At 41.0% G+C, this 25,458-nt stretch overlaps 1 protein-coding gene across 4 annotated transcripts in view; it reads left to right on the top strand.

The window, feature by feature from the left end:
* Positions 1–25,458, top strand: part of CCSER1 (coiled-coil serine rich protein 1) — a 1,136,372-nt gene that overhangs the window by 100,001 nt on the left and 1,010,913 nt on the right. For all 4 annotated transcript variants that reach the window (XM_075929595.2, XM_075929596.2, XM_075929599.2 and 1 more), the window contains exons 2-3: positions 18,941–20,296; positions 23,510–23,697. In XM_075929595.2, coding sequence (XP_075785710.2) covers positions 18,985–20,296; positions 23,510–23,697 — 1,500 coding nt within the window. In that variant the 5' untranslated portion in view covers positions 18,941–18,984. The remainder of the gene's footprint in view (positions 1–18,940; positions 20,297–23,509; positions 23,698–25,458) is intronic.

The raw sequence follows: 25,458 nt of genomic DNA, 5'->3' as shown, positions 1-25,458 counted from the left end.
CGGACTGCTTGGGAATAGTGACCATAATATAATAACATTCAACATTCCTGTGGTAGGAAGAACACCTCAGCAGTCCAGCACCCTGGCATTTAATTTCAGAAAGGGGAATTACACAAAAATGAGGAGGTTAGTTAAACAGAAATTAAAAGGCACAGTGACTAGAGCCAAATCCCTGAAAGCTGCATGGAAACTTTTTAAAGACACCATAATAGAGGCCCAACTTAAATGTATACCCCAAATTAAAAAACATAGCAAGAGACCTAAAAAAGAGTCACCGTGGCTTAACCACCATGTAAAAGATGCAGTGAGGGATGAAAAGGTATCCTTTAAGAAGTGGAAGTCCAATTCTAGTGAGATAAATAGAAAGGAACATAAACACTGTCAAATCAAGTGTAAAAATGTAATAAGAAAAGCAAAAAAAGATTTTGAGGAACAGCTAGCCAAAAACTCAAAAAGAAATAACAAAATGTTTTTTAAGTACATTAGAAGCAGGAAGCCTGCTAAAAAAAACCTGTGGGTCCCCTAGATGATCGAGCTATACAAGGAGCAATCGAGGACGATAAAGCCATTGCGGAGAAACTAAATGATTTCTTTGCTTCAGTCTTCACAGCTGAGGACGTTGGGGAGATTCTTGAATCTGCACTGTCCTTTGTGGGTAATGAATCTGAGGAACTGTCCCGGATTGAAGTGTCATTAGAGGAGGTTTTGGAACAAATAGAAAAACTTAATGTTAACAAATCTCCAGGACGGATGGCATTCATCCAAGGGTTCTAAAAGAACTAAAATGGGAAATTGCTGAGCTATTATCTGTGGTTTGTAACCTATCCTTTAAATCGGCTTCCGTACCTAATGTCTGGAAGGTAGCCAACGTGACACCAATATTTAAAAAGGGCTCTAGAGGCAATCCTGGCAATTACAGACTGGTAAGTCTAACTTCAGTACCGGGCAAATTAGTCGAAACAATAGTAAAGAATAAAATTGTGAAGCATGTAGAAGAACATAATTTATTGGACAAAAGTCAACATGGTTTCTGTAAAGGGAAATCCTGTCTTACTAATCTTTGAAGGGGTTAACAAACATGCGGACAAGGGGGATCCAATAGATATAGTATACTTGGATTTTCAGAAAGCCTTTGACAAGGTCCCTCACCAAAGGCTCTTGTGTAAATTACATGGCCATGAGATAAGAGGGAAGGTCCTTTCTTGGATTGCGAACTGGTTAAAAGACAGGAAACAAAGGGTAGGAATAAATGGTAAATTTTCAGATTGGAGAGGGGTACTAGTGGTGTACCCCAGGGGTCAGTCCTGGGACCAGTCCTTTTCAACTTATTCATAAATGATCTGGAGAAAGGGGCAAGCAGTGAGGTAGTAAAGTTTGCAGATGGTACAAAACTGTTTAGGATAGTCAAGACAGAAGCAGACTGTGAGGGGCTCCAAGAAGATCTCACCAAACTGAGTGATTGGGCAACAAAATGGCAAATGAAATTTAATGTGGATAAGTGTAAAGTAATGCACATCGGGGAAAAATAACCCCAACTATACGTACAGTATGATGGGGGCTAATTTGGCTACGACAAATCAGGAAAGAGATCTTGGAGTTATCGTGGACAATTCTCTGAAAACTTCCACGCAGTGTGCAGCGGCGCTCAAAAAGGCAAATAGGATGCTAGGAATTATTAGGAAAGGGATAGAAAATAAGACCCAGAATATCTTACTGTCCCTGTATAAAACTATGGTACGCCCACATCTTGAATACTGTGTACAGATGTGGCCTCCTCACCTCAAAAAAGATATTTTGGCCTTGTAAAGGGTTCAGAAAAGGGCAACTAAAATGATTAGGGGTTTGGAACAGGTCCCATACGAAGAGAAGTTAAAGCGACTGGGATTTTTCAGTTTAGAAAAGAGGTGACTGAGGGGGGATATGATAGAGGTCTATAAAATCATGAGTGGTGTGGAGAGGGCGGATAAAGAAAAGTTATTTATTAGTTCCCTAAATAGAAGAACTAGAGGACACCAAATGAAATTAATGGGTAGCAGGTTTAAAACTAATAAAAGAAAGTTCTTCTTCACACAGCGTGTAGTCAATCTGTGGAACTCCTTGCCAGAGGAGGCTGTGAAGGCTAGGACTATAACAGAGTTTAAAGAGAAGCTAGATAATTTCATGGAGGTTAGGTCCATAAAAGGCCATTAGCCAGGGGATAAAATGGTGTCCTTGTCCTCTGTTTGTCAGAGGCTGTAGAAGGATGGCAGGAGACAAATCACTTGATCATTGTCTTCGGTCCACCCTCTCTGGGGCACCTGGTGCTGGCCACTGTCAGTAGACAGGATACTGGGCTAGATGGACCTTTGGTCTGACCCAGTACGGCCATTCTTATGTTCTTATGTTATGAATGTCTTCTGAAGTAAGATGCAGATGAGTAGGTCATTGAGACAGTGTCCTTTTTGGTTGAAATGGCAAGCAACTGTTTTTTCTTTGTGATCCTGTCTAATGTCTGTTTTGTGGGCATTGATTCTTTGGCGAAGTGTCTGAGACGTTTGTCCAATGTACATGGCAGACGGACACTTTCGGCACATGATAGCATAAATTATATTTCTGGAGGTGAGGAATATGTATTCTTGATTTTATAACTCACTTGGTTAGGCCCAGTAATGGTGTCTGCAGAGTGAATATGAGGACAAAGCCGGCAACGCGGTTTGTTGCAAGGGAAAGTACCAGGGTTGGTATTCGTGTTTTATGTCCTGTGGTTGTTGGTAAGAATCATCTTGAGGTTAGGTGGTTGTCTATAGGAGACTATGGGTCTGTCTCCCAGAGCTTCTTGGAGTTTAGTGTCCTCTTCCAGTATAGGCTGTAATTTATTGATAATGTGTTGGACAGGTTTAAGTTGGGAGCTGTAGGTGATGACAAGTGGTGTTCTATTGTTGGTTTTCTTGGATCTGTCTTGTAGTAGATGGTTTCTAGGTATTCGTCTGGCTCTTTCAATTTGCTTTTTTATTTCTCCGGGTGGGTAGTTGAGGTTTATAAATGCTTGGTAGAGATCCTGAAGTTTCTGGTCTCTGTCAATGGGATTAGAGCAGATGCGGTTATCGAAGGGCTTGGCTATAGATGATGGATCGTATGGTGGGTGCTGGATGGGAGCTGGAAGCATGTAGGTAACTGTGAGTCAGTGGGTTTTCTGTAGAGGGTGTGGTGTCTAATTTTCCATTGTTGATTTGTACTGTGGTGTCCAGGAAATGGATCTCCTGTGTGGAATGGTCCAGGCTGAGGTTGATGGTGGGGTGTACGTTGTTGAAATCTCTGTGGAATGTCTCCAGTGTTTCTTGGCCATGCGTCCAGATTATAAAGATGTCATCGATGTAGCATAAGTAGAGAAGGGGTAAAAGGGGACGGGAGTTGAGGAAACGTTGTTCTAGGTCAGCCATAACGATATTAGCATACTGTGGGGCCATGTGTGTACCCATGGCTGTGCCGCTGATCTGGAGGTATAAGTTGTTCTCAAACTGGAAATAATTGTGGGTGAGAACAAAGTTCCATAGGTCTGCTATCAGGTTGGCAGTGGTGTCCTCTGGGATAGTGTTGCTAATAGCTTGTAATCCGTCTTCATGTGGGATATGGTGGCAAGGATGGTGTTATTGGGGAGGTAATCGATGTTTTGTAGTTTCCTTAGGAAGTCAGTAGTGTCTCAGAGATAGCTGGGGGTGTTGGTTGCGTAGGGTTTGAGGAGAGAGTCTACATAGCTGGATAGACCAGTAGTGAGTGTGCCAATACCAGAGATGGTGGGGCGTCCGGGGTGTCCAGGTTTATCTTGGGAAGCAGATAGAAAAATTCTGGTCGGGGGTCAGAAGGTGTTTCTGTGTGAATTTGTTCCCGAGTAGCTGTAGGCCCCTTTAATTGCGTGCAGAGTCAGAATAGGTATAGGGATAGGAATAGGAGAGGTTGAGCACTAAGACTCAGGGAAGGCATCACTTCCCCTTGCTCAGGTCTTTAGGTTTTTTGCCAGCGGCCATTTTGTTTTCTTGGTCAAGCCAGAAGGGAGCTTTAAGTAGGAGGGCCGGGGGCTGGGCCCAGTTGCTGAGTGTCGTAGGGTTGCCAGGTGTCGAGTGTTTTCGCTTCCTGGCAGGGAAAAAAAACAGAAAATACCGGACATTTTAGGTGTCCAGTATTTTCTGAATTTTTTTTACCAGACAGGAGGCGAAAATACCGGACTGTCCAGATCAATACTGGACACCCGGCAACCCTACATACAAACCAAGGCAGTCATGATGAGGACGCAGGTGAATGAGGCTAGACATAGGGATGGATTTCAGGGTCAGGCTATAACTTTAGTAATGTAACTCTGGGGAAGGGGTTTGTCTACTCGTGCGTCCCATTGTCACGCATTTAAGAAGTTCCAATCCTGGATTAAAGGGCTTCCATCATAAAACCCATAGCTGATTCCTCAGCCTGTCCTTAGAATTCAGCTCATTCTCCTCAACCTTCCTTGATATACCTTGACTTCAGCTTTTCGTGCGGTCTCCCCACAGTATTCTGCCAACAAGTTAAGGTATTATGGATTGAATAAATGCACTGTAAGATGGATTGAAAGCTGTCTAGATTGTCGTGCTCAAAGGGTAGGGATCAACAGCTAGTTGTCTGATTGTCTGTTGGAATCAAGCGGAGTGCCCCAAGGGTTGGTTCTAGGGCTGGTTTTGTTCTACATCTTTATTAATGGCTTGGATGAGGAGATGGATTGCACCCTCAGCAAGTTTGCAGGTGACACTAAAATAGGGGAAAAGGTAGATATGATGGAGGGTAGGAATAGGATCCAGATGGACCTAGACAAATTAGAGGATTGGGCCACAAGAAATCTGATTAGGTTCAACAAGGACAAGTGTGAGTCCTGCACTTGGGTTAGAAGAATCCCAAGCATTGTTGCAGGCTTAGGACTTCGGATGTTAACTTGCAGTTATCTGGCTAATTGCGTAATTGATACAATTTGTATCAGTTACACGATTAGTCGATAAGGACTGCTCTGCAGAGCTGCAGTGCGGGTAGCTCCAGGAGCTGGCTCGAGTTAAGACTGAGCAGTGTTGCCTGTGGGAGCCACCTGCGCTGCAGCTCTGCATTTTAAATGCAGTAAGTGGCTCTTCTGGCATAAGCATCTCTCTGTGGGGAGGCCCTGTTCCCTGCTGGGCCTCCTGCAGATAGGCGCTACAGCTGGAGCAGCCTCTGCCCACAACGAGCGTTGGCCTACAACAGCCTCCCATATACCACCCCCCACTGCAGAGACAGTGCTGGGGGGAGCTGGCCTTTAAGCTGGCTTCCCCAGCCGTAGCTTCTGTTCCCCTACCAGCTGCCGCGTAGAGGGGGTGGGAGAACAAGTAGTTAATACTCCAGTCAACTACTCGTTAACATCTCTACTGGGGACTGACTGGCTAAGCAGCTGTTCTGCAGAAAAGGACCTGGGGGTTTCAGTGGATCAGAAACTGGATATGTGTCAACAGCATACCCTTGTAGTCAAGAAGGCTAATGGCATATTCTTCTCCAAGGAGTATCCCTATGGGTGCTCCACGGTAGGTGTCTAAGCGCTCCTGCACTTATAATCAGAACTTTTTAGCATCAGTATTTTCCCCGGGTGCTGGTGCACACGCACGACTCTGCTTGCCACAGCGAACGTGCCGACGCACACGTGCTGTCAACCGTCCCTCAGTTTCTTCTCAACTACTCCCAGGTTGGTTGGAACCTAGCAGCACTCTGTGATTAGTTCTTAGATAGTGTTAGTTAATTATTAGATAGTGGTTAGATAGTATTAGATCTTTAGTGTTGTTACTAAGTTTTCCCACCCCACCCCCGTTAATTGTTAGTGGTTAAAAAATACAACCTATTTGTTACTGGTTTACTAGGGATAGTGTAGTGATGCCAGGCTCCCCAGGATTCAAACTGTACATGACATGCAGAATGTCAATTTCCATCTTGGATGGGCATGTCCAGTGCGCTCGCCGCCTGGGCCAGGATCATTCCCTGAAAAGCTACCTCCACTGTAAGAAGCTCTCTTCCAGAGATTTGAAGGCAAGAGAGCTGCAGCTGAAACTCCTCATCATAGAGGAGACAGAGAGCTCAGCCTCCAATTAGTATCATAGACCTCTCCAACCTGTACCTCCCGACAGTGGCTTCTGATCAAGGATCATCAGCGCCTAGGGATTCTCCAGCCAAGAAAATGGCGAAGAGGAAGCAGACAAGCCATCCAAAAGGTTTTCCCCTCAGCCAAAGCCTTCTCCAACACCCAAGGTACTGTCTTCTGGGGTTGTGCAAGCAATGAGGCCATCTCATATGGACGAACCCTTAGGGGAAGTGTCCTCTAAAGATATACGCCCTGTGGTCTCGATACTGAAGCCAAAGAAGACTGCCCCTGCACTGTCGGTACCAACAACATTGGTACCGACACAGTTGGTACCCAAACCACCACATCCAACCACAGCTAAGGGCTGACAATAACCACTGTCATACCGAAGTTTCCTCGGTACCAACCACATTGACGGCACTGATGCTACACCTACATTAGAGGGCCCAAACAGACTTGTTACACCATCAAGCTCGGCCCCTCCTTTTCCATCAAGCTCGGACCCTCCTTTTTCCATCAAGCTTGGTCCCTCCTTTTTCTAGTGACAGTGAGGATGAGGAAGAAATCTCCTTCTCTCCGTGACACTTGTCCCCAAAGCCATCCTCTCAGCTCTAACAGCAGCAACAGCAAAGCCAACTCCAGATGTGGCAACCATTTCCATAGCTCGCTTCAGACTTGAAGTCTTTAAATTGTGATTTAAGTAGTAGCTCAGCCAGAAACTGAGAAGCCCGGAGTACAATATCCTTGCTTTTCAAATGAGGAAAATGCTTTTAGTACTGAAAATTGTTTTTGCAAAATACAAATGTGGCGGGTATCGGTGCATGTGCATATTCATATCTACGTGTGTGTGTGTGTGTCACAATCTGTATTACGTACAGTTTTGTAGAAGAGCAAGTATCAAGAGCGGAATAAACTAAATTCCAGATAGTCATCTTGTGAGACTTGTTTAAACAGTTTAGGTGTAGAGAAGAATGTGCTGCTGGCTGATACCCCACATGAATGAAATTCATGGGGTCTTTCATATATTGTGCCTTTCATTTTTTTAAAAAAAAGTACAGCTGGTGTTCACGAACAAAGAGAGAGATTTTATACTAGGAGGAATGGGGGGGGAATCTTACTCTCTAGTTTGCAAAAACCCCAAATTCTCAGTTACAGCAATTTACTCTTTTGTACTTATTGAATCTATCCAGTAGATGTAAAGTAATTTTACTTAACTGATACCTTCACTGATGTATGCCAAAGTCTGTTGTTAAAATTATTAATTAGGTTTTTCATTTTTAGAGGAGCTGAGATTTTTTTTGTTTTTAGTTAAAAAGAAAAAAACTAGCATGCTCAGGTACATTACTAAATTTGGGACATGAACCGTCTTTGGGTATAATGCCCAGAACAATGTGTTCTTGGTTTTTAGTAGCTAATGTGGGATGAGTAGTAAGACACAAGCACTACAGGCACTATGAATTCAGGCTCCAATCCTGCAGCTTTTGTTGCCATGTTGGACACAAATTATGGGGGAGAGGGGACATTTAAGTCAGAAGGGTACTACATGGGCATTGTAGTCTCCTCATCAAGGTGCAATGGCAGGATCAGGGCATTCAAAATTTTGTTGCAGCATTATTGGAATGTTTTCAAATACTTTATCCATTGTTTTTTCTTGGAGTGTCTTCTGTAAATTATAACATGATTATAGGTAAAAAATAAATAAATAATGTGGGTGTCAGGATTGTGGGAAAGAAGCAGACCTTCCAGTCCCAGTACCCAGTGTCTACAGATCTTATATCACAGTAATCACTGCCCACTTTGTTACACAACAGATGTATCAAGTGAGGATGTAAATTTACCCTTCGTTTATTATTGTTATTAGTCTCTCCTATATTGTGTGGTACGTAGAAAACACCATATAATATTAAGAAAAGCACCACATATCATGAGTCTCTTGATTAAATGACAAGATTTGGGATGAGTAGTTTTTATGAAGGGAAAATGTGTGCTGTTTGTGACCTTAAACTTAAAGTAGAATAAGAATATTGCAAATTTTAGTATGGATATAGAGTTGTAACAATGTTAAAATATTCTGTATAAATCCAGATCCTAAAATTGATTCAAAAGACCATAACAAGTGTAAAAGAGGCTGGCTGTTGTGTTCCCAGATTTAGCTGCAAAGAAAGATTGGTTCCAGTGCACCATCTACTGGTTTCTAAAAGTACTAGCAAGAGATGCAGTTCTTTGTTGAGTACACACTGCATAATGTTTACACAAGAGAAAGCCTGGTGTTTGGGTGGTTCTGATAATACATCAAGCATAATGAAACATTTCCCCCTTTTAATTAAGATGTTACATTTCTCTACTCCTGTAAATGCTTGTAGTATGGGCTGGGGTGGGACGCTCCAGCTCCACTGTGCTGGAGCAGATACCCCTCCTGCCAAGGCTGAGCTGGAGCAGTCTAGGGATGTTAGATATCAGGTAATTGAATAGTCAAGTAACCACATGAATTCTTACCAGTGCAATCCAGCCCTACTCCCAGGGAACCTTGTGATCCCACATTGCTGCCTTTGTATCAGAGGCAGCAGCATGGGGTGCCAGTTGGGAGCTGGTCCTTGAAGGGATCCAGTTTAAAAACTAGTTCCCCACGCAGATCAGCTGCCTGCCGCCTGCACTGCTGCCGCTGATACAACACCCCATGGACAGAGGCTGCTGTGGTTGTGTGTGGGGAGAGGAGGCTGCCACGAAGTAGCCTCTGTCCATGGTGGCCTAGGCTGGGCTCAGAGAGGCTGGTCCAACTATAGCCCCTGTCTTCAGGGGTGTCCCAGCTCCCTGCGGACAGAGGCTGCTGCTGGGAACCTCCCGTGGACAGGAGCTGCCTGCCTCCCCCCGGGTGAAACTGTGTAACCTCCGATATTTTCAATGGTTGCACGATTAGATAATTAAATGCATTTTAACATCCCCTACTCCAACCATGAACAGTGCAAAATACATAAAATAAGAGTTCTATTCTGATTTGTATGATATAATTTAATATATACCCAGTGAAGACAAAATCATGCTTCTGGGAGACTTTAATGCTGCAGTTGGAATACAGAGTGAAGCTTGGAGTGGAGCTGGAAAAATGAATAGCGGTGGCCTCCTCCTACTTAGCCAGTGTTCTGAGCATGAGCTCATTATTACCCAAACAATCTTCAGGCCAGCTGACAATTGTAAAATCTCATGCAGTCAAAGCACTGGCCCCTGATTGACTGTGTCGTTATACAGGAAAAGGAGCAACAGTGACTTGAAGATCATGAGAGCAGTGCAAAGGAAAAACTGTTGGACTGACCAACCAAAGAGTAGAGCTATTTTTAATTTAGATGCTGTTGCCCTTTTTAAAAATATTGAACAGGCTAGATTGAAATTGAACATAGTAAGGATATTCATTTCCTCAAGAGGCCCTAACTGGATAGCATTATATCATCACCCCGTTACACACTCCTAAAGTGGAATCTATTCAAATTGGACATTGTTCAAGACTTATAAGATGCTTCTAGGCATAAATCAAAGATGGGACCAGGATTAGTTTGATAACATCATAAAAGTTCCTCAAAGAAAAGAAAGATGCATTTTTGTTTTGGCAAAATGACAAAAAATCAACATCAAAGAAAGAAATTCAAGAACTTGCAAGCCAGTAGTCAAAGACTGCAGGATAACTGGTGGGAAAAGAAGACAGAAGAAATAAAGTATTATAGTGATACTAACAATTCAAATATGTTTTATGATTCTCTGAATTCCATTTGAAATCTGGACCAACTCCCCTAGTGAGTTGAGATAGATTTACCATAATTGAGGAAAGAGAGGGATCACTGAGCTATTCACACATCATTCTTTTGTCAACCCAGAGGTGCTAAAGAAGCTGACACTTTGAGGAAGACAGACACAAAAAGCAGGTAGAAAAAAGGGCCAAGCTTCATGGTCAGTTTACCATAGGTGCCTGCACATTCCTGTGTGTAACTCCTTTGTGATCTTGCTTCTCGCAGGTCCAATTGCACAACCACATGAAAACACACATGATGCTATGATATTATCATCAGAATAATTGGACTGGAAGGAACTTAGAGAGATCCAGTGCCCTACATTCATAGCAGGGTCAAGTATCATGGCTATCTCTAACAGGTGTTTGTCTAGCTTCCTCTTAAAAATCTCCAGTGATAGGTACTCCACAACATCCCTAGGCAATTTATTTCAGCGGTTAACCACCCTGACAGTCAGGAAGCTTTTCTTAATGTCCAACCTGAACTTCCCTTGCAGCAATAATTTTTCTCCCTCTTCTTTGTAACAACCTTGTATGTATTTGAAAACTGTTATCATAACCCCTCTCAGTCTTCTCTTTTTCGAATCTAAACTAAACAAGCCTAATTCTTTTAATTCTCTCTCATAGGCCATGTTTCTAAACCTTTAATAATTTTTGTTGCTTTTCTTTCCCCAATTTGTCCATGTTGTTCCTAAAATGTGGCCCCATGGGTGTCTGGTAGCCTAGCCGGGGGAAGCTTTGCCATCCTGAACTGCCAGGCATGGCTCTACCCACATTCCACCCTCAGAATGGACCTCCTCCCTTTTCTGTGCTGAGGTGCCAGCATCCTTTCCCCATGGTGGTTGGGAGGGTTTGCTTGGCACGCTGCCCCCACCTCCTTCTGTCCCTGTGGCAAGGCACAGAGCCTCAGCAGAGGGGGCAGGGCTGTAGGTAGGCTGGGGGCCTCCCTCTTCCAACCCTAACTGCACTGATGGCCCATGTGTGGCACCCAGAACTGCATTTCAATACTCTACTAGAGGCTTACTCAGCATGGAGCAGAGCGGAAGAATTACTACTTGTTTCTTTCTTATAACACTCCTGCTAGCATATCTCAGAATGTTTGCTTTTTTACAAAAGTGTCACATTTGGATCACAAGCTAAATATAAATCAGCTATGGCTCCCGGATCCCTTTCCACAGTACTGCTTCCTAGGCTATAGTTTCCCATTTTGAATGTGTGTAACTGATTGTTCTTTCTTAAGTGGAGTACTTTACATTTATCCTTATTGAATGTCATGTTCTTTAACTCAGACTGTTTGTTTCTCTGCTTTGTCCAGATAATTTTGAATTCTCATCTTATCTTCCAAAGCATTTGTGATATCTCCCAGCTTGGCCTCATTGGCAGACTTTATAAGTGTACTCTCTATGCCATTATCTACTAAATTATTGATAAAGATATTGAACAGAACCAGTCCCCAAACTGATCCTTGTGGAACTCCACTTGTTATGCCTTTTCAGCATGATTGTGAACTATTGATAAGTACTCTCTGGGAATGGTTATCCAGCTGGTTGTGCATCCACCTTATAGTAGCTCCATCTAGATTGTATTTTCCTAGTTTTTTATGAGAAGTTCATGCCAGACTGTATCAAATGTCTTACTGAAGTCTAGATATGCCACATCATCTGCTTCCTCCCATCCACAACGTTTGATATCTTATTAAAGGAGTTAAGTTGGTTTGACAGGATTTGTTCTTGACAAATCCACACTGACTGTTTCTTATCACCTTATAATCTTCTACATGTATAGGCATTTTTAACCTGTTGTTTCCCTATTTTGGCTCCTGATCCTACTCCATTTTCACTGGTAGTTTCGTCAGCATATTTTCTATTGTTGTCTCCTTTGATAACACCTTAAAAATACCGAAATAGAAACTTTGTTGAAAATTTGTGTTCAAAATTAGTTTTATAAAATCAGAGTTTGAAAGGACATCTAGCACAGGAAAAAATGTTAAACTTCAGTTGTACCAATACTTCTGGATATCGGTAACATTTTTCTGAGAGGAATAGAATTAATGAGATTGCAGTTGATCCCATAACAAATTGACTTTGGCAAAACACGAATAACTTTTGAAATACAAGAAAAAAGCCTTTTGAAATTTTTTGTAAAGAACAATTTTTAAAAATGTCCATGACAAATGCCACACAGTTTGGATCCCAGCTAGTTTATGTGAGCAGACTCTTGCACCCATATCATGTAATAGGCATTAAAATTACTGCATAGGTGGCAGTGTGATGTGGAAATGGTTAAAAATTTAGTTCTCCTTTTCCTGATAAACAAGGAACTTGTTTTTAAAGGAAGATGATATCCTTAAAGTTCTTTTACTCCTTTGTAGAGCTTCTGACTAGCCTCTTCCCTAGCCTCTTAGATACCTGGCTTCCTACTGAAGTTTTAAAGAAATGGTCCATGAATCTTCACATTGAGATCATAGTTTGAATTTGTAAGACTGGTTATTAGATTTATTCTGTATTGTTTGTCTGATAAATAGCCTATTAGAAATAACTAAAATTCCACAGTGCTCTTCAAATGATCTGACAAAGTTACCTTTTCAACGTGGTTTTTAATAGCTTTTAAATTGCTGTGTTTTGGGGCTACACAAGGAGAAATCTTATGGGGGGACAAGGGGATTGATAGGGACAATCTGCTGTTTGGTGTGAGAGAGGTATATAGATGAGTTATACTTCATTAAGTTCCTTTGTTTTAAAATTGCAGGTGCCAATGTTTATGCTGAAAGTGAAGATTAGGTGTCAGTAAAAAAAAAAAAAAAAAAAAAAAAGAGTATCTCCTGCCTTGTTAATGGTAAAGCAAAGACAATTCATAAGAGCATAAGAATCCAGTTCGTTTTGGGATCAACTCCAATCCCACTGAAACAAACAGCAAATTTATGAAAAAGTTTAGCATGGGAATAATGTGTTCTGAAATCACGTTAAAACTTGCTTTCAGGTACCTGTACAATCATCATTGTAACCATAGATTCATAGATTCCAAGGCAAGAAGAAACCATTGTGATAATCAAGTTTAGCCCCTGTATAGCACAGACCATACAATTTACCCAAAATAATTCCTAGAACAGATTTTTTGGAAAAATATCCAATCTTGATTTAAAAATTGGGGAACCCATGGTGAACTTTGGAAAAAAATATTTCAGTGGTTAATTACTTTTGATGTTAACACTTCTGCCTTTTCTGCATTATTATTGAAAGCTTTTATAATTTCCACCTAGTAGTAGACCAATAACATTGTCAGGATTTATTTTTTCCTAATATACTTAAAAAACTCTCCTCTTTATTACCTTTAACTGTGCTGTCCATAGGTTTTGCCTTTGATTCTCTTACCATTTTTCTACAGTTACTAGCTTCTGATATAGGTTCATTACTTTCAGCTTCCTTTTCTTATACTTGCTATATATTATTTTTATGGCTGCCTGTTTTGTGATATAAACAACCAGCAACTCTGTACTCTTGTCTTATATTTTAGTGCTAGTGAAACTGTTTTCTTTGGACAAACCTAGGAATAGTGATTGAATAATTTAGCTTCAATATAATATGACTTAAAGCTCACAATTTCTTTGCTTTCAGTAAGAGTTTCTGATGGGGCATCAATTTTAACATCCTAGAGGCAAAAGGAATAACTTCTTTCCCTGAAACTGTTTCACAGCAGGAAACAAATTGAAGCAAAGTGTAAATGTCTAGGACTTCCAACTTCTCAATTATTTACAGAGCATGGTTAGAAATTCCGGAGTGTCTCCCAAAAAGACACTATTTGGCATGTTCCTCCCTAGTTTGACAGTAGTAGAGCCAAATAGACTATTAGTTCCTTTGTTTTCTGTAGCAGTTCATCTGTTTCCCCATCCACCTACCACCCCAGTGCAAGGCATATGATAAAATCTGCTACACAGCCATATCCCACCCAGCATCTCATCTCTGGCAGTTCTAAAGTTGGGGGGAGAGGGAGCACAGAAGGCAGAAAAGAGCTTGAGGGCAACAGCAATCTGACTCTCACTGCTCCTCCGCTGTTGACTTGGCATCTTCAATTTTAGCAATCTTTTCCCCTGCTCCTGCAGTAGCCACTAATGCTGCCATTGCAGGAGCACTTCATGTTCATGACATCCAAGCTCAAGTAGTAACCTATTGGCAAAATTTGAGAGCATGTGTCAAGGTCCCCTGGAGTTATTAATCAGTGTTCCTATCAAAATACACCCTCCCTCCCCAACAAACAGGGAATGAGAATGGGAGAGAATGAGGAGTGGTTGCAGCCATTACACTGGGATGTGCTGTGAGTAGATGTTGTAGGTGGTATGCTTGGCCACAGAGATGCCCAAACCCTACATGAAGCAGGAAAAAATTGGGCTTCCGGGGATATCAGACTTCAAGGGAGAGCTTGAAAGGGAGGGAGTAGAGTGTGTCTGTGACTGTGAAGGACAGAAGACTATCAGCTCTCATGGGGTATGTCTACACTACCCTCCTAGTTCGAACTAGGAGGGTAATGTAGGCATACCGCAATTGCAAATGAAGCCCGGGATTTGAAGCTTGTGAAATGAGGAGTAACGGTAGTTCGAACTAGGAAGCCTAGTTCGAACTACCTAGTTCGTGCCCCGTGTAGCCGCGCTGCATGGGGTTCGAACCAGCGGGGTTTTAAAAATGGCGGCTCCCCGCTTATGCAAATGAAGCCCGGGAAATTCAAATCCCGGGCTTCATTTGCAAGTGCGGTATGCCTACATTACCCCGCTAGTTCGAACTAGCGGGGTAGTGTAGACATACTCATGGAGAGTAGGGTGGCTGGGGTTAGGAAATGATAGACTGTTTCTGTCAGATTAGGTGGAGTATCAGCATTCACTGTCATCTTACTTTGCTGAGCCTGGTACAAAAAAGAGTCTGCAGAGGGTTCAGCCCAGGAGGAATGGAAGTTTGTGGGGTTTTGTGTGCCTGGTTTGGATTTCAGTTACTGTGGATAAGTTGGAACTGGTGAGACTTGCTGTAGGCCTAAGTGATACTGAGTTGGGAGATGGTGGAGGATGAGTGGATCAGTTGGAGACCAGGAGGAAAACAGAGGAAGAGCTACTGCCATGCTGTAAGGTAGCATGGAGGAAGGATATGGCCACTGTATACGTGTGCTTAGAGATAGTGAGAGTAAGGGTACGTCTAGACTACAAGCCAAAAATCAGTAAGGGTACGTCTAGACTACAAGAATCTTTTGAAAAAGCCTCTTTTGAAAGAGAGTGTATAGACAGCAACCTGTATTTTCGAAAAAGAGAGCTGCTTTTTCGAAAGAGAGCACTCAGGCAGTCTGATGCTCTCTTTCAAAAAAGCCCGGTTTGCATTCAACAATGCGTTTTTTCATAAGAGCACTTTTGAAAAAAGGCGTTATTTCCTTGTAAAATAAACTGCCACGTTCTTTCAATTTAATTTGAAAAGAACATGGCAGCAGTCTAGATGCATAAGAACATAAGAACGGCCGTACTGGGTCAGACCAAAGGTCCATCTAGCCCAGTATCCTGTCTACTGACAGTGGCCAGCACCAGGTGCCCCAGAGAAGGTGGACTGAAGACAATGATCAAGCGATTTGTCTCCTGCCATCCCTCTCCAGCCTCTGACAAACAGAAGCCAAGGACACCATTTTATCCCCTGGCTAATAGCCTTTTATGGACTTAACATCCATGAAATTATCTAGCTTCTCTTTAAACTCTGTTATAGTGCTAGCCTTCACAGCCTCCTCTGGCAAGGAGTTCCACAGGTTGACTACACGTTGTGTCAAGAAGAACTTTCTTTTATTAGTTTTAAACCTGCTACCCATTAATTTCATTTGATGTCATCTAGTTCTTCTATTTAGGGAACTAATAAACAACTTTTCTTTATTGGCCCTCTCCACAGGTGAAGTTTTTTTGAAAAAAGGCCACTTTTTTTTTTGAAAAAATGCTGTAGTATAGACATACCCCATGTGTGCCTGTCTGTCTGCTTTATGACATTGGCTCTTTGAGCAATCACTGTGTATACGATTGCTTTGTATTTTATTTTTCTGGAATTCTGTTGCCACCCAGAACAAAAAACAGTGTTAACAATTTTTCAGTATTCTTCCTTTAAGGGCCAGGGAGGAACAGAATGCACAGGTGAAAAAATACAGTGCCTTTAGCAGTTGTCATCAATTTCTGCATTGAGCTGGTAAAGCTGAGCGTATATGTGTACAGGTCTATTGAAGGAATAAGCTCATTCTGCCCACCAGATGCTGTGTCAGTATTTCAGGGGAAGGCAACAGTGTGTGTAGTGGTTAGGCAGGGCAGAGTGAATTACTGAGAATTCTTCAAATACAAGGAAATAGCTTCATAATCTATGAATTTCCTATGCATGTGTATCTCATTCTGTAACAAACACAGGCGTTAAGGGATTATACAATAACGTACAAAATAGTTTTTGTATTTGATTTTTCTATAGCACTTTTAAAATAGCTTAGTTTTCTGTAGTAAGCACTATCTTGAGATTTGTGTTTTGATTTCAGAACTGCTGAAAAAAGAAGGGATTAGCTATCATTCCCAGGGTGCAGCTTTCATCTTAAACTTCAAAATTGCTTTATTGATTCTTTATCTTTGAGAATCCTGGTACTGTGTTTTCTTGGATGTACACACACAAACTGTGACAGTACCAACCTCTTTCTGCTGGAGCAGAAAGTAAAATATAAAGACTAGCCATCAGAGAAGATTCCATGAATTTATTTTGTTGTTAAACACTTCTTCCAATAGCATGGCATACCTTTTGTTGGTTGATTTTAGTTTTACTATTCCTAGATTTTTTTTTCCTTCACATTGCTCATGGCTATTTATTCGGTGCAGTCATGGGCAATCTAAGCTAATGAATGTGCTGCAGAATTGGCACGCCTTCATCTCAATGTGCCACAGGATTGTTGTAACCAAGACGGTCTCTTGGGATAGGGTGGTTTTGCTAACTGTGCTTGCACACCTAGAATTTGTAGGGAGTGCCAAGTGAACAATAGCAGCACATTGAGTTGATCAGAGCAATCAGAACATGCCCAGATTTCACATGCCCTTGCTTTATGTGTGTGTCACTTCAATTGTACCAATCAGAAAAAAATCTCTCTGTGCAAAGAAACCACCGGAATCTGGCAACTCTGTGCATGGGCAACAGTAAACAAAATGTCTTGTGGACCACACGTACAACCCCGATGGACTGCATGTGGCCCTGAGGCTGCAGATTGTCCATCACAGGTTTAGTGTGTTTTCTTGTTGCTACATTTCTGTAGCTCATTTTGACAATATAATTATTTTACTTCCTTACTTTTTTTCTCTCCAATTTGATCTAGAAACTTTGTATAGGTCATAGAAATGTAGAGCTGGAAGACACCTCAAATGGCCATTGAGTCCAACACATGGTACTGAGTCAGGACCAAGTAAACATGGATTATCCCTGACTGGCATTTGTGCATCATGTTCTTAAAAACCTCCAGTTATGGGTATTCCATTACCTTCTAGGGAGGCGTATTCAAGAACTTGATTACGGTTCCAGTTAAAAAGGTATTCTAGTATCTACACTAAATTTCTTGATGCAGATTAAACCCATTAGTTTTTATCCTTTTTTCAGTGTACATGGGGAAAAATTAAGACACATTGCCAGATTTATGAAAAACGTGATGAATGCTCCTAACTCCCTCTGAAGTTTCATTTAAAAGACAGATCTATAGTCTGCCTTGTTCTTATGGTCACATGCCATATGTTGCTATTTTTCTGTTTGTGGTTCTCCATCCATAGCACAAGACTTCCAATATCCAGGGCTTGACAAATAATGCAGTCTACTCACTTGTGGTGAGTAGATTGCAACCCGGAAGAGCCGGGTTCAGGCGATCTGCGCATGTGCAGAACGATCTGCAGTTCAGCGAGCCCTGCCTATATCTATACTGCAGCTACATTTTCCTGAAGTCCAGCTGCTGTACTGATAAGGATTTGCTTCAATTACAGTGAAACCTTTGTTATCCAGCACTCTGTTAACCAGAAAACTTTAACTGGCATTGCCCCCAGCCACAATACTGTCATATCTTCAGGAGCGCACAAGCCTGGCTTGGTTTATCATGATTGGTTTAACAATTTTGTATTTAAGAAATATTAATCATCTTTAACTCAAAATAGAAATGTGAGACCAACTGCCTCACACTACAAAACTACCAATATTAAAAACTTGAGTTTTACTATTACTATTGTCCATTGGTTTTTCCTAGGTTGATGGGACTCTCAGATAACTGGAATTTTTAGATAACCAGAATGTCCTAATCCCTGAGAGTGCTGGATAATACAATTTTACTGTAGTTAGTTTGGAGATATTTCTTAAAATTGCATGGTATCATTTTGGCTTAAATTGTTTTTATTAATTTTAAAGCTAATTTAATATAAAGGAGAATGGTAAATTACGATGTAATTTCAGCTAAAATTAAAAGGAAATCTGTAGAATACAAATGTTGAAACATAATCATAACAATAAAAACTAGACTAGGTAAGGGCCTAGGAGGAATTTAATTTTAGAGTATAAAGTTGTCTGATTTAAGTTTTACCTTCATTTTCAAAGAAAACCAAGGGAAGTAGGCTCCCAGTTCACACTGAAGTTTAGTGAGTTGGGCACCCAACTTCTTGGTGTTCATTGTTAATTCCAGACTTTAGGAAGACAAAAGTATGCTTTGCCTCTCATAAACCATAGAGAAGGTATGAGCCTTTCTCCAAAGAGTTTATAATGTAGAAATAGATGTGATGCAAAAATAATAGGAACAAATTATGTTAGGGCAGAATATTAAAAATTATCTGTAGTACTTTTTATCCCAACTTCTGTTTGATTGCCAACGTTTCAGAACTACATGTATTTTGTTGTTCTAAGTACCATTCATAAAATACATGAATCAACTTCTAGTTGTACTTAAAATAGACTTTTATAATAAAAATGCCATTTATGTATTCATATATTCAAATTTATCTTAAAATGTGCCTGTTCAATGATTTAGGATGGTTTATTAAAACATCTTTTTTCCCCTTACCCTAGATTGGTGTATTGGCTGTCTAGAGTCCTGAACACTGCAGGTCCTGATGGGGGACTCAGGATCAAGACGTTCAACTCTTGTGTCTCGACTGCCAATATTCAGAAGAAGTATTAGTCGAAGACATGACTCGCTTCCTTCCTCACCCTCCTCCGTTAATACTGTGGGTGTCCATAGTTCCTCTCCTTCTAGCACTAACTCAAGCTCAGGAAGTACAGGCAAGCGAAGGAGCATATTTCGCACTCCTTCGATCAGCTTCCACAACAAGAAGGGAAGTGAACAGAAGTCTGAATCTGCAAGTCAGAATGTATGTATTTCAAATGGTGCTCAGTCAACTCAAAACAGTTTCCAAAAACTGAACTTGGAGGAACATGTTAAAAGCAGAGGGAGGCATTCAGTTGGTTTTGGCAGTTCAAGGAACAAGAAGATAACAAGATCTTTGACAGAGGACTTTGAAAAGGGGAAAGAGCCATCAGCTAACAAGAATGTATTTATAAATTGCATACGTTCTGAAAAAAATGAAGGTGATGACTCTGGGTTTATTGAGGAGCAAAGTAAGCGATCTATTAAGGAATCCTCACGGAAACTTCTCCCGAAATCTTTTTCATCACACTACAGGTTTTCAAAGCCAGTCTCCCAGAGCCAGTCAGTTTCCTGTGTACAACAGTCTGGATGCTTATTGGAGGTTAAACCATATGTCGAAAGTGACCCTGTACAAGTAAAATCCTCTCCATCTGCTGAGATAACAGAATGTGCAGAAAGTTCTTTGCAATCACCACAACTTTCTGCAGACCTCACCACAGTTCAGACCCCTTCAGAATTTTTAGCATTGACTGAAGATTCTGTCTCAGAAGTTGACATGGTACCCAATTGTGGAAACCCAGCACTGTATACACAAAACTTTGACAATAATACTTCTACCTCACACATTTTCCTCAGTCCCACTGTTGCTCATGTGAGGAAAACAGTTCATGTAGAAAGTACTTCCCTATCTGCTCTTATATCTCCAGTGAATCATACAGGCTTTTGTAGTACTGAATCAATTACCTTACCTAAAAATACTTCTGCTAATCAAACACAAGTATTATTGCAAGCCATTGAACTTCCTGTTAAAGATGCCCGGTACATAGGAGAAATTAACTCCGCAGATGCACAAATAGAAACTTTTGTGTTAAATCATGAAGAAAAAGCAGTGGATTGCTCTTCTAAGACACATGGATTATGTGGGGGCCAACACGAAACGACGTTACCAGAATACATTAGAGAAACAATTCCTGTAACACAGTCAAAGATTATTCCCTTCTCCTCTGAATTCCGATCATTTAAAACACAACAGGGACATGAAATAAATCACTCTAAAGGTACGTCAGCTGACTCTCTTGTCTCAATTCTCCTAAAAAAGGTGTTCAAAATTGCTTGGCAAATTAACACATTTGCAGTATTGCCAACCCAAAAAGTGAAAGAAGCAAAATTGTGCTTTTGCTTTTTAAATATTAAATCCATGGTTTTCTAATCTGTCTTCTGATTTTTAGCATCCATGGTTCAGTCTCAATGTATGTGATGAATATAGAGATGCCAACTCTGTAAAATTTATGAGCAACATAATTTTGACCAATGAATCTCTTGATTTTGGGGAGCAGGGGGCTCTTTACACATGATTTTTGATCTCCTGAGGTTGGCAATACTGGGGGCAGCTATAGAACGCTAGGTATTGGGATTCTTGGTTTCTGTTCATGGCTGTGGGAGCAGGTGGTTTTCTAGAGGTTACCAATAGCATAGCCTCTTTGAGTCACCTGCAGGCACGGAACCCTTCATGACCGATGGTAAACACATGACCTTGTGGGACTTAATCTGAAGAATCCTGTCGTTTAGGATGACTGTATAGCAGAGTCAAAAACTCTAGGGTTACATTTACACTGCAATACAAAAGCTAGGGTTCTGGGACTCAGACCCTGGGTCAATTCTCTGAGGCTCCCCAAACTTGGCGTGCAAGGTAAAAAATTGCAATGTAGATGTTCGGGCTCTGAGACCTACCACTTTCACCAGGTTTAATAGTCCGTGCTCCAGCCCGAACCAAAATTCCATACTACAGCATTTAGCCCCACAATCTGAACCCTGTTAGCTCGAATCAGTTGACCTGTGCAAACTGCAGGTGTTTTGTTCCCGTGTAGATGCACCAGTCTAATGGTGAAAGGGTGGCATTGGGCTGCATTGTGTTACTGTGCCAAATTTTGTTTATTCCTTTTGAAAGATTGTGAAATAAAATGGCTATGACTACCTTAAAGAACTGAGTTCTATTGCCAAATCTGCCTACACTGACCTCCAGGAAGCTCTGTCACACCTTTTTGGTGAAATGGGTGCATAATAATTACCCTCCACAGTTGCAGTATGACACTAACTCAGAATCAGGATGATGAAGTGCCAAAAATGTTAACATTAGTCAGTGGAAAATCTGAGTTTAAAGCTTATGTCTTTGGCCCTGCAGTTAAACACCTCATCCTCTAAACTGCAGGGCATGCACTGGAATATATTGTGCTCCTATTTTGCTTTCTCAAAGTAGCATGAAGGAGGCATCATCAAGAGACTGCTTTTAGCAGGGGTCAAAATCAAGTTACTCTCAGTAAATTTGAGAGACTTGGCAAAACTGCATTTGTCATGTTAAAATTTTCAAAAGAATGCACGCAAACGTGTAGGAGTGCATAAATACCTATTAGCTTAGGCACGTCACTAACATCATATGGTACCAGAGGTTATAAAGTGCAGGAATACGTGCAGAAATGCACAAAACCAATTGGCAGGCACATTTACCAGATGAATGGCCTTGTCAGGCTAATTTAAGCAACAAACTAGCTTTTGACAGAAGGTGCATCTTCAGTTTGGTAAAGTTAGTCAATTTACATAGATCAGTTAAAAAGTTCTAAATATTAGTCTTGCCCTTTGTTTCACTGGGCTTATTTTCACTGCAGTGTTAGCTCATAATGCCTCTTGAGTTAGCCTAGCTTGAGGGAAAGAGTTCACAATAGCAAACAGTACCTGAGTTGCATAGATCCTGTATCTGAGCAGCATGGAAAACTGAGTCCCCACTGCAGAAGTACTGTCAGTACTACCAGTACTTGAGCTTCCACCTGCATACTGTACTTTATGGCCAATGAGTTTGAATCACTGCTTCACCCAAGCCAGCAATTTTTGTCTGTGCAAAAGAGTCATGAGAAGGGCAGCACTGGAGTTACACCATGAACTAAAGCTGCAGTGAAAACAGGTCCATTGTCTTATTTTCTTTATGATTTTCCCATCACACTTTACTTAAAAACAATAAGAAGTTATTTGTCTTCCTTTGTTGCTGTGAAGTGAAAAACTCATTTAAAATGAGAACTTACACAAGGAAAAAAGTGAAACTAACTATATGAACAATGCTGTCAAATATACAAATGGAACAAACAGAAACAGATTTGAAAGACAGTAATCTTATATTGTGTATTACATGACTAGGTAAAAACAGTAATGAGTGATTTTTTTTTTGGTCTTTTCTTAGTTTTCATGGTGTTCTTTTAGATTGGTACTTATAAGTATAAAAGGTATATGTGAATTTAAACAAAAGGAAATGTATTTTGTTTGTCATTATCATTTTACTTGAAATGTTTTATTGTAGATGGGGTAGCATGATCCAGTATGGCAAATGTATCTACTTACATATTATATATGTGTGTGTGTGTGTGTGTGTGTGTGTGTGTGTGTGTGTGTATATGTATATATAAAAAATCTTGGATTAACACCTGCCCATTCTACAATAAGAAAATGAGGCACTTTTATAGAACAACATAATTTGTTATGCTATTGTACTTCTCCGCTCTTTAAAACCCCTCCCCTGCTTCCACACAGCTAAAAATCTAATTCTTCTCCTCTTCCTCAACATAGTAATTTATCTGGAGGTGGAACTTGGGATTCAGCCTCCCAGCTGCATTAGAGATAAAGGCAGCGCCCAGGTTTTCTTGTTTTGGTTTGGACAGAAGAGAGCCCAGAAGAGGGAAAGCAGGATGGAGCCCAGCCCAGTATGTCTGGGCCTTGTACAGTGTTACTGAATGAAGGTCCACTCTTGAAATTAGTGTCTCCCTGCCATGCAGAAAAGTATGCAAGGCACAACATGCTAAGTCATGTTTTTCTGTAAACCTGGTGGGGGACTGAGCCTGCCCTGAAGAAAAGGGAAAGCCACTTAGGTTCTCTGCACAAGTGGATTAGCTGGGAAGTGGGGGAGGGGAAGGAAAAGTTGAGTAGAACAGTGTTGGAAAAGTTAAGCAGAGAAGAGGTGGAGGGACTTCTGCATGTTGTGAACTTGTGTATTGATCCACCGGTTGGACATACAGAATTAGAGTCTTGGGAAAAGCCCAGTAGATTGTTGGCCTAGTATTTGCCTGATAATTTTACATACTTATTAGAACAGACAAACAGCACAGTTATGTAGTAAATAGCTAAATATCTGCCACTTAGCATAAGTGTTTCAAACAATGTGACTTTTTTCTTAAGAAAATACTTTTTGTGAATATCTGTATATAATTGTGATTTCTTATGTGTTGTAGTTAATCTTGCTAGTAGCTTCAGTCCTTACCGAGAAGGCAGACTAATAGAGAAGCGCCTGAGGTCCTCTTCAGAAGGCAATGCTGGAAGCAGCAGAATGATCTTAAAACCAAAGGATGGAAACACAGAAGACCTTAATTTCTTGCAGAAGCAAAGAGCTGGCTCATCATCTTCAAAAATGAACAGCCTGGTGAGTGCAATGGCTTTCCTCAATGGCTTTCATTTCTCTATGGTGGATAGGTTTTTGCTTCTAATAACTATAGAACACAATAAGTGTACAGGAATATATAGCCTTACCCAATGCTGGCATATACAGTACAACAGAACCCTCAAAACTGTATAATACTTTTTAGACCTCTTTTAGTATAGAATGTAACCTCAGGCTGTAGTCAACACCCAAGTATTTCTGAAATCTGTGTAACTTTCCATTGTAGTTTTTTTGCAGTCATTGTGCTAGGGATTTCAGAGTAGAACTTAAAAATGTATGACCAAATGCATAGTATTACAAAAGGCAAAAAGTGGGAGAAGGGGAAAATGTAGTACAGTGTTTGTAATTGTAATTTTTTAAGGGCCTCATTCTTCAGCCGTTTTATGCTGGTGTGGCTTATTACCTCAATGACTCGTACTGCATATGCTTAATGTAACTCAGTGAAGAATCGGGCCAGAGTCCTGTGGAAAGTAAATCATGTACAGGTTGAATCTCTAGTACGGCACTCTCTGGTCTGGCAACATCTGTGGTCCAGCATGATTTTAGTTAGCCGGATGTCCACTTATCATGAGTGTGGCCAAGTTTCCCGTGGTCCCATGAAGTTTGTTTACAGTCACCAGTCCTGGCGCTTAGTGTTCTGTGCTGTCATTTGACTCTTAATTTACCCCTAAATGTCTTTTAAGAGCCCAGTAAGCAGTGGAAGTGTTGGTAATGTTGCTAGACAGTATTGACCTCCTGTCATTCAGCAAATTCTCTGGTTTTGCACCAGTCATGTACTGAGGGTGCTGAATTAGAGAGGATCAACCTGTATAATAAGACTAATTTCAAAGGGCTGAATGCTCTTCTTCCATACACAAATAAGTTTCAGGAGAAAAAAATTCAAACTCAGGATAGAAAAACCATGTTTTGTGTACCCCTCCTCCTCCTCTTTAGGATTAGGGAAGTTAAAAAACAAGTGTACCAAGACTGTTAGAGTAAATTACTTTTTGAGGCCTGCTTTGAGGGGAAGGCATGTTGTCTGCCTTCTTATAGACGGTGGAGGAAGAGAACTTAAGGTGAGTGTGATGTACTATCATGCAGACTCAAGACACTAAGGGGAAGTGGAGAACATTGCACTGCATTCTGAACAAGCTGCAATAACTTCTGGTTGGTAGAAGAAATAAATAAGTCTTGTAGTCAAATAGGTTCCTGTTGCTGGTGTCATACTATGAAGAATTAAGTAAGTATTCAGCCTATATCTGACATGCAGCTTGCCATGAAAAGTGTATGTGAGAGAGCAGCTCCAAGATTCTTCATCCTACACATCATTTTGGCATGTGTCCATCACTAAGCAGGGACATAAAAGGGGAAAAGCACCTTCATAATGACCACTACACTGTAGGTAGGGCCCCAGTTGGGATGCCTAGAAACATTAGAGGAGGATCAGGGTTGAACACAATCATCCTTTGAAGATAAGATTCTTTGGATTAATCCAGATAAACACCAATATGTAAAAGGGCACTACCTGCACGTTCCTTCCCCGTAGTTTACAAACAGTCATCTAAAAAATGCAACAAATAGTACAAAGCATTGAGGGCAACTCCTGTGATTCCCCACAGCTTTCTGGCTTCTGGTTAACTTAACTCCCTTGATTCTCTTCCTTCTGAGCTGTACCAAATGAGCCTCCAGCTGGGAGTGTCTCTCAGAGCTGACCCGAGGTCCTGTTTGGTAATTAACTTCTGGAACTCCAGAGGATTATCTGTC

Source organism: Pelodiscus sinensis, chromosome 4 (genome assembly GCF_052426305.1).
Source record: "Pelodiscus sinensis isolate ZL-2025 chromosome 4, ASM5242630v1, whole genome shotgun sequence".
NCBI lineage: Eukaryota > Metazoa > Chordata > Testudines > Trionychidae > Pelodiscus > Pelodiscus sinensis.
The sequence above is the reverse complement of the archived record's forward strand: the minus strand, read 5'-3'. Positions and strand labels throughout refer to the sequence as shown.